At 39.4% G+C, this 16163-nt stretch overlaps 1 protein-coding gene across 2 annotated transcripts in view; it reads right to left on the bottom strand.

Annotated features, from left to right (window-relative positions):
- The window catches only part of MAP4K5 (mitogen-activated protein kinase kinase kinase kinase 5), a 64653-nt gene that overhangs the window by 21434 nt on the left and 27056 nt on the right, over positions 1–16163 (bottom strand). For both annotated transcript variants that reach the window (XM_001515094.4, XM_007663051.2), the window contains exons 3-13: positions 14230–14320; positions 13405–13469; positions 10303–10358; positions 9331–9378; positions 9198–9240; positions 8902–8974; positions 6402–6533; positions 5397–5459; positions 3352–3433; positions 2672–2788; positions 1108–1186 (exon numbers count right to left, since the gene is read on the bottom strand). In XM_001515094.4, coding sequence (XP_001515144.3) covers positions 1108–1186; positions 2672–2788; positions 3352–3433; positions 5397–5459; positions 6402–6533; positions 8902–8974; positions 9198–9240; positions 9331–9378; positions 10303–10358; positions 13405–13469; positions 14230–14320 — 849 coding nt within the window. The remainder of the gene's footprint in view (positions 1–1107; positions 1187–2671; positions 2789–3351; positions 3434–5396; positions 5460–6401; positions 6534–8901; positions 8975–9197; positions 9241–9330; positions 9379–10302; positions 10359–13404; positions 13470–14229; positions 14321–16163) is intronic.

Here is a 16163-nt window from a genome sequence, read left to right as displayed (position 1 = left end):
TAAATCTTTTCCAACTTCAGGATGGATATTATATGAACAAATTGGGGTCAGCCCAAGAGTTTAAGAGGACAGTGCTGACACTGCTGTGAAAGCCTTTAAAGATTTAACCTCGGTACAGGCTTTAGCTGGAAAAGTTGATGTTTAAAAGTATGGTACAATAATTCTTATAGTAAAAAGGAAAAATACTGACCTAAAATGCATTAGCCCAGCCAATCAGAATTATGCATACCTTATCACAGAATTCAATAGCACGACTGTTCCCTCTTACAAGAAAAACGACTGCTGAAGGCCACATGGGGACAAGATGAGGGAGTGTAGATGGATCAGTACAATCCCTCAGGATTACCAGAAACATAAATCTAGCAGAGCAGCCTCCTGATGGTAGTATACTACTTCATTCTCTCCTCTCTGTACCCTCAGCTGAGGAGGCAACCCCATGCTGGTCTCAAAAGAGAAAGAGGCAGCAGTTTCTTTTAAAGGAATTCTTGGTCCTTCAGCAGCCACATGTATGGATGTATTATCCAAACCACCTTGGGAAAAGGGCTAAAGAAGCACCCTACTGTTTTGTATGTATGTGGTTTTGAGAAAACGCTTTCCTCTCTGACCTCAATCCACATGAGGTTGAAATGTTATAGTCGGTAGTGTCATATTTGAGCAAGAACTGAGAGGTGTGTGTACACACAGAATTTGCATTCATGATGTGCCATTTAGGGGAAATTTCATAATTTAAGAGAAAATAATTTGCATCGGAGGCTTCCAAACTTCATCAAAATGTTACAAAACCATCCTGGCTAGTGCACAAATGTTCATTTATTACTCATGTAATTATGAGGAGAAATAATTATCAGTGATTACACAAACAGCAATCTCAAACCATTTGATTCTACCCCACAGCCCCCATAGTTAGATTGTGGAATTAAATATTACTCTAAGGACAACAAACATGGAAAATATCTTTACACCTAAAAATGTGTGAATCAAATAGAAGGTTTTGAATATATTTAACAGTGGTTGCAGCTCTGTCTTTACTTTTGCATAAGTAAAAAGACTGAAAAATGAGTCAAGAAAAGTATAACCACTAACTGAAAATGTATCCTCAATACATACAATTAATCTCTGATGCTGTCCGCTCGGCTCTAGCATTCCGATTTGTGGAACGAATGGTGGGACGAATAACAGCAAGAGGCTGCAATACAAGCATAACTACTTTAAATAATCACACTTTGACAAGCAATTTTGACAATCCTTCCCCTATTTTCTGATGCAAGATTATTTTTAAGCCAAGCAGGCACATTATCCAGGACCAAAAATTCAACATATCGTGATTTTTAATTTGAATAGGAAAATGAGAGATTCATGATTTTCAAGAATACCACACCTGATCAAATAAGCAAAATAATCCCATGCCCTGGACCTGAAAGGATCAAGATGGACCAAGTCTGATTTTGTTTTGTTGTTTTTTTTACGATTTCCATTCAGGGTAAATACGGGCACTATAGAATTAATTTTGGGAACTGCAAGTGAAGTACAGTCAGTTCTACCGCAATGCATGTCATCACTCTGTGTTTGGGATAGGACACTGTTGGGAAAGTAGGGAAATGTTCTTCTGACAATGGGTGTCTGTCTGGCTAGAATGTGATGTGGTATCTCAAGAAAGAGTGGGAAGCAGCCTGGCCTAGTGGATAGAGCATAGGCCTGGGAGTCAGAAGGACTTGGGTTCTAATCCTGGCACTGTCACCTATCTGCTGTGTGACCCTGGGCACGTCCCTTCACTTCTCTGCCTCAGTTACCTCATTTGTAAAATGGGGATTAAGACTATGAACCCCATGTGGGACACGGACTATGTCCAATTTGATTAGCTTGTATCTACCTCAGTGCTTAGAACACTGCTTGACACACAGTGTTTAACAAATACGATTATTATTATTAATATTAATAAAGAGTTTTGTGCAGGTCAAGGAATGAGCGTTATAATGCACGCTTTCTTAAGAAGCTAGCCCCTGAATGATAGAGAAAGTGATGATATTCTTATATCAACTGCTGATATTAATAGCACCCAGAGGTTATGAAAAGGCAAAGGGAGCACTGGCAAAAGTATGCAGGATCTATTCAATTTTTGCAGGGCAAAATTGTTTTGAACATATATGATTGTCTTGAACATGCATTTCTAGCACTCTATCAGTGCACCTCATTTGAGGCTACCATGACCACATACAGTTGCCTGAGGATTTTTTAATGATAATTAAGTGCTCACTACCAGCCAGGCACTGTACTAAGGTTGGGGTTGATAATACCACCACCACTAGTAATAATACAATATAATATTACAAGCTAATCAGTTTGGAATCAGGCCATGTCCCACATGGGGCTCACAGTCTTAATCCCCATTTTACAGGTAATTGAGGTACAGAGAAGTGCAGTGACTCGCCCAACATCTCACAGACAAGTGATTAGAGCCCTGGTTCCTTCTGACTCCCAGGCCTGCGCTCTATCCTCCAGGCTACACGGTGGTTTAAAGTATTTTAAAATGTTAACACTTCACAGATTTTGACTAGGCTTTCATTAGTATAATTTTAAAGAAGTGAGAACCCTTGGCCGGGGGGAAAAATATTGGGGAGCCACCATCCCAAACAATCAATTTCAAATGTCCAAGGTGCAAATGTTTGCTCACCTCAAAATCATCATCATCACCTTCACCGTAATGCGTGTGATTTTCTGGATTACTGACTTTGTCTAGCAGTTCAACTGCTAGTGCCTTTGAGAGACCAGGCTGTCCTACAAAATTGTGCTGAAACAATAAGTGATAAATTATGCATAAAATTTTAATCTTTGACCTCCACCTACCAAAAGGAGTATTAGAGCTTGTTCATTCAATAACTGGTACAGAGAAACAGAGAACAGCATTAATTAACCCAAATCACAAACCCTCCCCATCTCTCTAGCTCTGGGCTCTTGGTCTTGGTCCATTTTAGAAGTCCCCAGTCTAAAGCTTTACTGGCCCTCACACCTCTTCAGAGCAGCATATATGGGGGAACAAGACATCCTGCTCAAAGGCAGAAGCACCTTTCAAATTAGATTTTAAGAGCCTGAATGAGGGCCCTGGGATGCTCAGACTAATTAGGAGGGAAGGTTCCCAGAGTACTGTGGATGGAGGTGGCAGGGTGGGGTGGAGGTGGGGAGGGGAGAGTCAGCCTTTAAACCATCTGAGTGTATACTTCAAAAGCCAGGTAATCTATGCTATAATATCTGGAGTGTGCTATATTTCCACTCAGTGTTAAACAGTTCTAATGGCCTGGAAAATTGCTCACTGATTAGACCATATCCTTTACCCACATAATTGCAAGCACTTACAGTTAGAAGTCTTTCAGCTGTCGGTCTCTTTTTCGGATTTTTGGTTAGTGCTATTTTGACAAAATTGTGGAATGTTGATGACCTTTTCAAATAAAGAGAAATGATTACAGAAAAATATCAGGGATTCTGGTTTTACTTTTATGTTGACATGACTCCAAGTATGCTTCTTAGTCAGTAATTCTCTAAACTTTCTGAATCAATTTGGGTTACATAGCTCCCACCAGTGATAGATTTACTCTGGCACTTAGTTTCAACCCAGGATCTCTCGTCAACAAACATGGGGGTCACAAGAGAAATATTAAAGTATAATATCTATGAAACAAAAACTGCAATTCCAGTATCTGGGTAAATGATCTGATAGTGATTTGCATGCCGGCACTGTAACAAGTAGAAAGCAAATTTTCCCTTTTACATTGGCCCCCTTGAAAAAGCCAGGCTGTGTTTTCAATCAATCAATGGTATTTACTGAGCACTTAGTGTGTGCAGAGCACTGTACTAAGCAGTTGGGAGAGTACAATTTAACAGAGTTGGCAAACGTGCCCTGCCCACAAAGGAATTAACAATCTAGAGGGGAAGGGAGACACTAATATAAATGAGAGAACTGTACATAAGGCTGAGGGTGGGATGAATAGTGAGTGCTTAAAGGGTACAGACAGATCCAAGTGCACAGGCGATGCAAAAAGGAGAGGGAGCTGGGGAAAAGTGGGCTTAATCAGTGAAGGTCTCTAGCAAGAGGTGTGAGTTTAATACAGCTTTGAAGGTGGGGAGATGGTGGTTTGGCTTACATGGAGCAGGAGGGAGTTCCACACCAGAGAGTTGATGTGGGAAAGAGGCTGGAGGTGAGACAGATGAAATCGAGGCATAGTAAGCAAGCTGGTGCTCGGGGAGAGAGGTGTGTGGGCTGGGCTGTAGTAGGAAATCAGGGAGGTGAAGTATAATAATGTTATAATAATGTTGGTATTTGTTAAGTGCTTACTATGTGCAGAGCACTGTTCTAAGCGCTGGGGTAGATACAGGGTAATCAGGTTGTCCCACGTGAGGCTCACAGTCTTAATCCCCATTTTACAGAGGAGGGAACTGAGGCACAGAGAAGTTAAGTGACTTGCCCACAGTCACACAGCTGACAAGTGGCAGAGTCGGGATTAGAACCCATGACCTCCGACTTCCAAACCTCTGCTCTTTCCACTGAGCCACTCTGAGAAGACGAGGTCAGAGATACAGGAGAACAAGGAGAAGACAGTGTCAGTGAAGCTAAGGTTGGATAATGTTTCAAGGAGAAAGGGGTGGTCCACAGTGTCAAAGGAAGCTGAGAGGTCTAAAAGGATGTGGATGACGTAAAGGCCTTCAGATTTGGCAAGAAGAAGGTCAAAAGACTCATAGTAAGCACTTTACAAGTACCATAATTTTATTATTATTGTTACTATGACTGAATGCATTTACAATGCATGAAGTCATTCTAATCTCTGTGTGTGTGTCTGTCTGTCCTCATGTATAGATCTCCAGCTAGCCAACAACTAAACTCACAGATAATGGTGGTGGTGACTGGGAGAGGTAAGGGAGGAGGGGTGTTGCCAAGGGAGATGAATTTGGTTTCCTCACCCCTTTAGGGGCATCCCCCCAAACTCCAACACTGAGTTCCTCTCTCTCAGAATGGGAGTATTTAGCTGTGTGCCCAGAGTATAGAAAGTATGATAAGTGCTGTGTCGGCCATGCTTTTTGATGGAATTTGTGGGAAAGCATCAGCTGGGCAAATGTGTTGAGAGATAACTAGTCATTTTCATGTGTTTCCATTTTTAAACTATTTATTTTTAATACTGTTTGCTAAGTGCTTACTATGTCCCAGTCACTATACTGGCTAGATACTAGCTAAACAGATCGAACACAGTCCTTAATCTCCATTTTACAGATGAGGTAACAGGCACAGAGAAGTGAAGTAACTTGCCCAGCAGACAAGTGGCAGAGCTGGAATTAGAACCCATGTCTTTCTGACTCCCAGGCCTTTGCTGTATCTACTAGGTCACTCTTTCCCTATGCCCTTTACTTACCATTTTGTTTTTTCCTTTAGTTTAGGAGGTTGGAAATTGCTTTTTGTCATTAAGAACAGGGCCCTGAAATGGAAAATGTAATTAGAGATAATTACATAATTTTCAGTTTTATTCAAACATACAATAATTGGAACAAATCTAATGGGATCAAATAGTACAAGATGATTTGGTATGTCTTCATTGATGAAAATTGAGATTACCAATTTGATAGCAAGAAAGGAGCCAATTCAAGTAATTTAATAGCATTTTTGGAATAGAGGTATTTTCTACATTAAGAATCACTGATTCAAGGCAGCATCCACCTTTACAAGATCAATTAAAAAAGAGCTAAGCACCTTTTAGCTTAAAGCCCTAATTTAGTTTTAGATACAACTGCTTTCAACTATATAAAAGGACTGTTTCATACAGTAACAATCAACTTTTGATGGTCATGGGGAAATAAGATAAAAGTTAATCCAAAACTCACTTGAGCCAGTGTTCTCAATTTTCACACTTCATCTGTACCTACACTATATCAGACTTGCTAAAGAACTGCAAAATGTTCCTTTTTATTTTTTGGTTCCTTTACTAGAATCACCCTAAATCAAGCAGAGAAATGACCAAAAGGAGGGAAACTGAAGTAAAAAAAAAAAAAAAAAAAAGGCAACAGCCAGGATAATCAGACCCCCAAAATCACAAGTTGACCAGATGGTAATCAGCTGTTTGCTAACAATTGTAGCAGCAGCTATGAGGGTTAGAGATAAGGATGACCTTCTTGCTGCTGAGGGTTGTTTAACACAGGAACAATTATCAAGGGAGGCTGTGGTATCTCCTTCCTTGGAAATCTTTAAAAATAAAATAGATACTCATCTGACTTTGTTGGTTATTCACAGTCCTTGCCTGAAGGTGAGCTTTGGACAAGATGACTTGTAAATCTCTTCGAATTTTTTCAGTGGGATTCAATACATTTATTTACCCACTCTGTGGATTCATTCCCATTTAAGTTAACAGAAGTAGTCAAAATACCTCATTGGGTGAAGATCAAACATGGGGGGCTGGAGTTCTCCAAGTTCAATTGCTGTTATGCCTACAGCCCAGATATCACAGAGTTGGTTGTAACCACCATTCTTCTCTACTGCTGCAACTTCAGGAGCCATCCTGGGGGAATAAAAAAGAAAATCAAACCCACAACATTCCATCTTTTTGATTCTGAGAAACTAAAAAGGACTATTCTTTGGAACTGACATTTGAAATAATCTTTTTTAGCTTCACACATTGTGCTTTTTTAAATACTATGGATGGCCATCAGCCAAGGCAACTCAACAATAGTGGAGCCTTCAAATATATTTTCTTGCACAATGGCCAAGAAGTTCCAGGGCCCATTTATGGCACTGGAGATTGCAAGGAGAAAGGTGAGAGGACTTCCATCACCATTGGGTACTGGATCACTTGAGTGTTCTCTCCTTCTACTATACTCCCTCTTCTTCCCTTCCAGAATCTGACAACAACCAGAAGTCAGCAGGCTGGGAAGTTCTGAACTGCACTGGTTTGTTGCGATATAATAATAATAATGTTGGTATTTGTTAAGCGCTTACTATGTGCAGAGCACTTTTCTAAGCACTGGGGTAGACACAGGGGAATCAGGTTGTGCCATGTGTGGATCCCCATTTTACAGATGAGGTAACTGAGGCACAGAGAAGTTAAGTGATTTGCCCACAGTCACACAGCTGACAAGTGGCAGAGCCGGGATTCAAACCCATGACTTCTGACTCCAAAGCCCGTGCTCTTTCCACTGAGCCACGCTGATATCTCCCGGCTCTCTCACTTCTAGTCTTCATGCAAGAGGGCTTTTAATTTTTACAGTGTCACTCAGACTCAAATTAGATACAGAACTGAACTCTTATCAAATGACTTCTAATTATATCAGTCGATCAAACGCTGGTATTTACTGAATGCTTACTGAGTGCAGATTATTGTACTAAGCTCTTGGAAGAGTACAACATATCAAGGAGTTTGTCTACAAGGCAAGACAGCCATTAAAATGAATACAGAGAGGAGAAATACTAGAGAATAAGGAAGTGCTGTGGGGCTAGGGTGAACAGTGAATATCAAAGTGCTTAAGAAGTACACAGCCAAATGCATAGTCAGTGCTGAAGGAAGCGTGGATTAGGAAAATGAGGGCTTAGTCTGGGAAGATCACTTGAAGGAGATGTTAATTTTAGGAGGGTTTTGAAGGTGGGGAGAATGGTAAACTTTTGGATATGAAGAGGGAGGGAACTACTGGCCCAAGGAAGGAGGTGGTCAAGGGGTGGATGGTGGAACAGATAGATGAAACTGAGGTGCAGAGAGTACGTTACAATTATATTGATGATTGGTTCAGTCAGTAACAATATTGTCCACACTTTGGGACTGAATGGATTTAAGCAAAATGCAATTTTATTTCCAATGCCATTTGGTTATCCTTGTTATCTGGGTGGTCCTGTCATAATCATAGAAAGCCCTACAACACTGAGCTCATCTCTCCCAATCTTGCAGCTATACAGACCCTGGAGCCAACAAAGAAAGAGGTATCCCTTCCACACCCAATTCTCTGTAAAAATCAAGTCCACTCCTGTGTCATTCAGGAAACTGCTGGTCTGGGCAGTGAGCTACGCTCCCTAGAAATACAGCTGCCTCGCCTTTATGGCTGAAGACTCTATGCCCTCAGGTGGCTGGTAGAACTCTGAGGACCCCAGGCTGGTCAGGAATTTGGAGCAGTGGGAAGGAGTGCCCCAGGCAGCACCCTACGAGTTACGACAGTATAAAAGAGAGGGAAAGAAATAGAGGGAAATGGGTAGTGTCATTCCCCAGAAACCTCATGCCCTCTAGCATAATTCTGTTCACCAGTGAACCCTCCAAGGTAGGGTGATTTGGGAGAATAGTGTCTGGTCCCCAGTACCTACATCCTGAAAAACTGACCCAGCTTGGACCCTATCCCTCTGGGGACACCCATAGTTCAGGGCAGAGTTTCCCCCAAGTTGTTCCAAGTCTCTGAAAGGCCTGTTGAACCTGAAGTCACCTTGGGGCTGAGGGACTGTGGGCTCTGTGAGTTCTTGCCAGAGTGCCTGGGAAAGATGCTTTGGAAAACTTACTCAGGGGCTCCACCAGGTACTGGTGTGCTCTGCCTCAGATATGGAACTGTGTGCTGTGGGAGGCCCACTCCACCTGAGAGCAACTAATCTCCCTCCCCCATGGGTTTATGCACAATTGGAGCTTAAAGGATTTCATCCACTTCATTGCTCCCCACAACACACATCTGGGGCTATTAACTACCAGTAGCTCATGGCTGGAGATAGACGGGCCCAAACAGTGAAAACCTCTGCTTCAGGGCAGAACCTAAGGGGGAAAAGCCAGGATTTGTGTCTTCTCTAAAAGAGCCGTTTCTACCATCACGTCTTCAAGTTACAATAGCATTCTAGAATCTTTATGCTGATTATTGATACAATCCAATGACACTACACAAAGTTCAGTCAATGTAATTTCTTACCAATAAGGGGTACCAATGAAAGATTTCCTCTTGGCAATTGTAGCTGTGATTTTTGCTGCTACTCCAAAGTCAGCTGTGGAAAGAAGAGTCATTACATTCTGCAGAAGTTCAATAACCAGTTGGAGAAATACAATCAAAATAAATACAATTCAGTTAACTGCTACTTGGAGCTTAACATCATATGTCTTTGTCCTTTAAATGAAATGAACAAACTCTCCAGTACAAGTTCAAATCTGGACAAATGGCTTAAACAATTCATTTGATTTTAAATAGTAAATGTTAGAGAAATAACATACCCAATTTTACATCACCATGGTCAGTTAGTAAAATATTTGCACCCTAAAAGAAAAACACATTGGGTATAAAATTAGGACTATGAAAATGTTATTGCCCCTGAAAAATCATAGCATTTTAAATATTTAATCGTACCTTGATATCTCTATGCATTTTTCCTTTTGTGTGTAGATAGGCAAGACCCTAAAGTAACCAACATTTTAATCAGTTAAGACTCCTCACATATTACTGAAATTCCAAAATTTAAGAAAAAGTCTTTAATTTAAAAGGTAAACATGTATGCAATAGTAAAGTTGGGAAATTCTAGATCTTAAAAGAACAACTAAATAATTAACTTTCATAAATACTACCGATGACCTGATCTTACAAATCCAGGCATGCTTTTGTCCTGAGACCTGTTGGGGTAAAATTCTATAATATGCTACTTAACTATTTCCTTTTATTACCATGTCTGATATCATTTATGCACTCCAGTGACAATCTGTTCAAAATACTTAGTAAATATTATTATTAATATTGCTCAACTGTTTACCATTTACCAGTTGTATGAATGAGATCCAAAATTTTTTAACTAAAAAATTATTTTGTTCTTCAAGCATGATATACTGTTCATGCAACCAAAATCAAAGCAAACAAAAAATACATGAAGTTTATGTCAGCTTGTCAGTAGGCAATAGACAAGCTTATATAAAAGCCATATTTCTGTACAGTTATATATTTCTTCTCAAAGATGTACAATTCTTTCCCAGATCTATGCAAAGTTGCATTCCTGGTAAACTGTCACTTAAAATGTACATCATTCTGGATTTTGGTATTTTAGTGAATATTATGGCAATATGTATTGAATTTCACTGTAAGACAGCATTGCCAGCTTAAAGTTACAGAAATAGTCAATGAAGTGGAAGCACCACATGTGGTACATATATCTGAAATTTAATATTAAAAAAATAATATTTCAAAGGAGGGGATATTTAGTTTATCTTCTTGCCTTCATGCATGATGTTCACTCTAATGAATTCAATCTTGAAAATAAATGAAATTTAACCGTTCATTTCTGACATATCTGTATGTAAAAGTAGGATTTTTTTTCTAGTTAGACTACTATACCTGTAAAGTTTCTCTGCAAACGTAGGCTATTTGTAATTCGGATAAAGGTCCAGTAACTAAAAAAAAAAGAATGAAGAGATTTACAATTTAAATTTTCAAACAATAGTCTACATTTAATGTGTTTGCTAGCTAAAGCAAATATATTAAAAGATTTATTGTGAATCTTCTCTCTACCCTACAAAAATGGAGTAACTTCATCCAGACCCAATTTCAGGACTTGAAAAACATGCTGGCAATTAGATACTTTAACTTCATCAATTACCAATCATCTAGATATATAATCACAAAGCCACACAATCTAAGACCCACCTCATAGCTATGTCTGCAGTGTATGATCAATGCTACCTCTAAGAAGGGGAAGGGGAAGCATGTCAGAGTTAGATGGGGGAATTCTGTGAGCCAAGACAATATTGTTTGTCTTAATATATTTTTTCTCCAGTACCCATCATTCATTCAATTGTATTTATTGAGCACTTACTGTGTGCAGAGCACTGTACTATGTGCTTAGCTCTGTATTAAGTACTATCCAATACACTGTGTCAAAGGAAAAACAAATCTCAGACTTTAAATCAGAACACTATAAACTATGGTAAAGGTGCTCTTAGCAGTTTGATTCTTGGAATAATTACACCACAAATTAAATCACATTTGAATTCAGCACTATTAGAATAAACAATTTCGTGCTGAGTCCAAATCGTTCTGATGAGAACTGACAAACACAAAATAGTCAGAAAGTCAGAAGCAATAGTAAAAAGAAGGTCTAGTATTTGTGTACTTTCCAAGAAAAGTATTGCTTTTTTCACCAGGCTTTATTTGCAGTCTGATAAAGTTTCACTCACAAAATATTCTAAAATGCCTGGGAATCAAGTTGATCTCTTTAAATTGAAACTATTAGAGAAAAGCTGTGGAAGCACCCATCTGTAATGATTGATCTACAAAAATGGAGTTAGTAAAGAAGCAACACTCCTTAGTTTCTCTCTCTTTTTTTTTTTTTTTTTAAAAAAAAGGAAGCACTTCCTTTTGCAGGAACTGAAACAAATTAATGGCAACAATATCCTCAGGCTAAAGTATTTTCAAGTACATTTGCTTTTACTCAATTCAAAAATCATCCACAAGGACAGAGTGACTGACAGACTTTAGCTTCAATTAAACACCCACCCCACCCCAACACACACACCAAATCCCCCACACCCAATGAAAACCAGGTGGAAGTATAGGGAGACTCTAGAATCTGTCAGACTGGGAGATCAATGTGATACACAGAAACCATGTCCAATCAGATTATCTTATATCTACCCCAGAGTTTAGTACAGTGCTTGGCACATGGTAAGCACCTAAATATCATCATAATAATTTTTAAATCTTATACTAAAATCTATAATAGAAAACAGATTACAATGTATCTACATTTTTTCAAAAAGCTTGTTTCTTTATATTGCTCTTTAAAAATCACTGACTGTTTAATCATTAAATAGGTATGAAACTTTTGTTTCTATATATACTTAAAAACACAGATCTATAAAATATAGTTTTCTGAAATCCAAAGGATGCTTTTATTTTACTAAAACTACCAATTTATAAATGTGATAAGAAAATGAAGATTTTTAATATAAGATGGGAAATTGGGTGTTTTTTGCTTCCAGTGAATCTAAGTTTGGAAAACAGCATGGTCTAGTGGAAAGAGCACAAGTCTGTAAATCAGAGGACCAGGGTTCTAATCCTGGTCTGCCAATTGCCTGATGTGTGATCCTGTGACTTCTCTGTGCCTCAGTTTTCTCATCTGTAAAATGAAGATTAAATACCTGTACTCCCTCCTACTTAGACTGTGAGTCCCATATGGGATAGGGACTGGATCCAACCTGATTAACTTGCATCTACCCCAGTGCATACAACAGTGAATGACTGCATACAACAGTGAATGACCCTTACTAGGCATTTAATATCTCCATAAAAATAAACCACACCTTCTCTTCAAGTCAGAATGGACACTTCTTGAAATCTAACCTTTTTAGGGCAAAAAATTTTAAAGAAAATATCAAAAAAAAGTAGAAAAAGTCAAAGCTAACACAAAACTGTTTGCCTCTTTCATCATGTGAAGAAATGTGTAATGAAATAGATCAACAACAAAAATACTAAGTCATAAAATAATATCAAAATCAACAACTAATAAAGCAGTGATTGAAAAAGCAGAGAGCTTCCAATGTACTGTGTTTAGCTGGGTTAAAAGCATTCCTGTTCAGGGGCGGGGGGGTGTATGAGGGTGTGGGGGTGTTGGGGGTGGGTGATGCCTCCTCCCCTTCTCTCTCTTTTCCCATAAAATAGAAGTATGAAATTGGAGATGGTTCCTGGGAGGCTGGATCAAGGCAGAGAAAGGAGCGGGGAGAGAAAGCAAAGAGCTTAGGAGACAGGAACAAAGTAGTGACAAGCAGTGTGGCTTAGTGGATAGAGCCCAAGGCTGGGAGTCCAAAGGACCTGAGTTCTAATCCCAGCTTTGCCACATGTCTGCTGTGTGACCTTGGGCAAGTCACTTCTCTGGGCCTCAGTTCACTCATCTGGAAAATAGGGGTTAAGACTGTGAGCCCCATGTGGGACAGCAACTGTGGCCAATCTGACTAACTTGTATCTACTCCAGTACATACAACAGCACGTGGCACAGAGTGCTTAACAAGTAACATAATTATTAATATTAGTAATAGTGGTAGAGTTGCTCCTCTCCCTTCTTGGGTTTCTGTGCCTCCCCCAGAACAAGTGAGGATGGTACTGGTTCCAAGGGGTTAATCTGATTTTGCAGGGGAGCCCTAGAGAACTGAGGCGGGGCCAGCCCATGGAGAGCATCTGGATGCAGTTGGAGCAGGCCTCTGACAGGGACATGAAGAAGGGCAGAGGAATGGTCTGGGATTTTAAGCCAAGAAGTCACTTTAATTTAGTCCTTCCAGAAGTTTGGTTCAACTTCTACAATATTAACTCTTCTTAAAGAGATTGCCGGGAAATCATCCTCATAACCTGATGTGTGGCTACGGGGCGGGGAAAGGAAAGTTGTACCTATCCTTTCCTTAAATTTAAAACGCTACAGCATAAACATCAAGACCAATCTCATCATACCGTGATAAATGTCTTGGAGTGATCCTCCACCACAGTATTCCATACAGATCCATAGTTTTTCACGACTATTTAAAAAATAGAAAAGTAGTTAGAGAATTGAAAGGTCCATCCTACAAGGCCTTAAAAAAGGCCTATCTTCCTCTCCTTCCCACTTGGGAGCAGCCCTCGCTCCTCACCTGTTAAGCAAGAGCAGAGAAATAGCAACCACTGACAGTGTTTAACCGGCAATTATTTTTTTATTTCAAAAGGTTTCACAAAAATGGAAGTCACATCCGCAACATTGGGTTTGGATGCAATTATGGTCAGTTGCAATATGGTATTTTATTTTTGATACTGGAAGACATTTTCTATGTCAGTATCCAAATATATAAAAAAAGATTACCCTTTCTCTGTTAACAGGTCTGTGATGTTGCTGAAGATAGCTATGAATTTAGCCAAATGATAAATCACTGATGGAACAGAATCTTTAGACAAAATTCCCAAAAGCTTAGTAGTTTGGGATGGAATCTTGGTCTCTGTTTACTAATGACAGCAACTCAAATTTATAAAATACAGCAGGAGGTCAGTCTCTCCAAGGGGCAATTCTTTCAGTTACCCAAAGCAATGTAAAGTAATGTGCTCTGAATGAATATGGAGAAGGATAAAAATAGTTCTTCAAAATGCACTCTAACAAAGGAAAGTATTGAAGGAAAAGAAAGGAAACCAGTGCAAAGATCACATACATTTAAGAAATCCAGGCACTAGACAAGAAACCTCAAGAAGTGCATTCATTCAGAAGAGGAACGTTGTTACATGAAGCAAAAATTCAAATGGGATAGTTTTTACCTGAGATAGCTCCCAGAGTAGGATACAATGTTGCAATGTTTACATTCTTTTACCATAAATATTTCTTGCTGTATCAGTGAAAAATCATCTCCTGAAAAACAAAATGATAACATCTGGTCATGTTAACAGTAAATGTTAAACTGGAATTCTAAATGCAAATATGAGGAAAGTAGTCTTTTATGACAACTACCTGGAATTGCACTCCATTTTCATAAAAAAAATTAGAAGATACCTGAGTTAATGAACCTTTTCATGGAGTTAAAATAGTAATTACATCCTACTCCAACAGAAAACAGGATGTTTGCTTCATAAGGAGCATCTTACCTGAGCTGAACGAATAACCTAATCGGGTTCAGGAATCTAGAGATACTGGGAAATAAAATACTCAATCCCTGCAAGATACTGCCCATTTCAAATTGCCCTCCAATAGCCCTATCTCCGGAGAGATATCAAGGAACTTGAGGTGCAAAAAGAGGACTTTGGCTGAAACACAAGGACTTTTAAGAATGAAGGTAAAGTCAAAGTATCAAACAGAACCCAGGATGATAAGGAACAGTTCCCTTATGTTTCTTTCCTATTAAAGGTATCTGATTTTTCTTCACTGGCAAATAAACACTGCAAGGTTTCAAACTGCACTGTGGCGTTTTTCTATTTAGCTACGCCATGTTAAACTCTTCTTTTTTACGGATTCTCAAGCAATAGAAAAGTGTTATATTTAGATGGATGAATCATTCTCTTAGTTTACTAGAAGACTGATCTTGACAGTAAAAATATGCTTATGTTCATTATTTCAATCATACTTACTGAGCGCTTATTGTGTGCAAAGCACTGTATTAGGTACTTGGGAGAGTACAATACAGCAAAGAACAGACATATTCCCTGCCCGCAATGAGCTTACAGTCTGTCTTTGAAAATACCATACATCACTACTGAGGGGTTAGTACTCGGGCTCTTCACTGCACTGGGCAGAGCACAAAGGATCAATCAACCAGTGGTACTTAATGAGCACTTACTATGTGTCGAGTACTTTACTAAGCACTTGGGAGAGTATAGTACAACAGAATTAGTGGACATGTTCCTTGCTCAAAGCGAGATTACAGTCTAGAGATCCAACAGTGCCAAACCTCTCAGTGTTCTAATAGGCCAACATTGATTTCTGTGCCATGGGGTTTATCCCTGGTACTGAGGGGGAAGGAGCCATCTCTCTCCTTGGATAGCAATGAATGGGAGTAGGGCATTAAGTTGTGAGCCTGCAGCTGACACTTTCTGCCACCCATGTTTCCTTGGTACACATATTTTTAGTTCTGCCCCTGACTCTCCAAAAATTTGCCACACTGCTGGAGTCTATTGGCAAATTTGCCAGTTAACTATACACATGAACTATGAGTTTGCTTATCACCCTCACTAATATATATATATATATTGAGAGAGAGAGAGAGAGAGAGAGAGAGACAGCACAAGCAAATAGGGCAGGCTTTCATGTTTTTCATAGGTTAGAGGTGTGCCAAGGCTGTACTGGCCCCTGCCACCCGAAACCCATTTCATGGGGTCTGCGTCAATCAATCATTGGAATTTAGCACTTACCATGTGCAAAGCACTGTACTAAACATTTGGGAGAGTACCATACAACGGAGTTGACTGACACAACCTCTGCCACTTAAAGTCTTAGAGAAGCAGTATGTAGACTTGCTCCCTTTATTCATTCCCAACTCCCAGCCCCTCAGTACTTAGGTATATACCTGTAATTTACTTATTTATATTAATGTCTGTCTCCCCCTTTAGACTATAAATTTGTTGTGGATAGGGAATGTGGCTTTTTACTGTTATATTGTACTCTCCCAAACACTTAGTACAGTGCTCTGCACACAGTAAGTGCCTCATAAGTATGATTGAGTGAATGTCTAGTGGACAGAGCTTGGGCTGGGAGTTACTCC

The sequence above is a fragment of the Ornithorhynchus anatinus genome, chromosome 14 (assembly GCF_004115215.2).
Source record: "Ornithorhynchus anatinus isolate Pmale09 chromosome 14, mOrnAna1.pri.v4, whole genome shotgun sequence".
In the NCBI taxonomy this organism is placed as follows: Eukaryota; Metazoa; Chordata; class Mammalia; order Monotremata; family Ornithorhynchidae; genus Ornithorhynchus; species Ornithorhynchus anatinus.
Note: the sequence above shows the minus strand (reverse complement) of the source record. Positions and strands in the feature narration are given on the sequence as shown.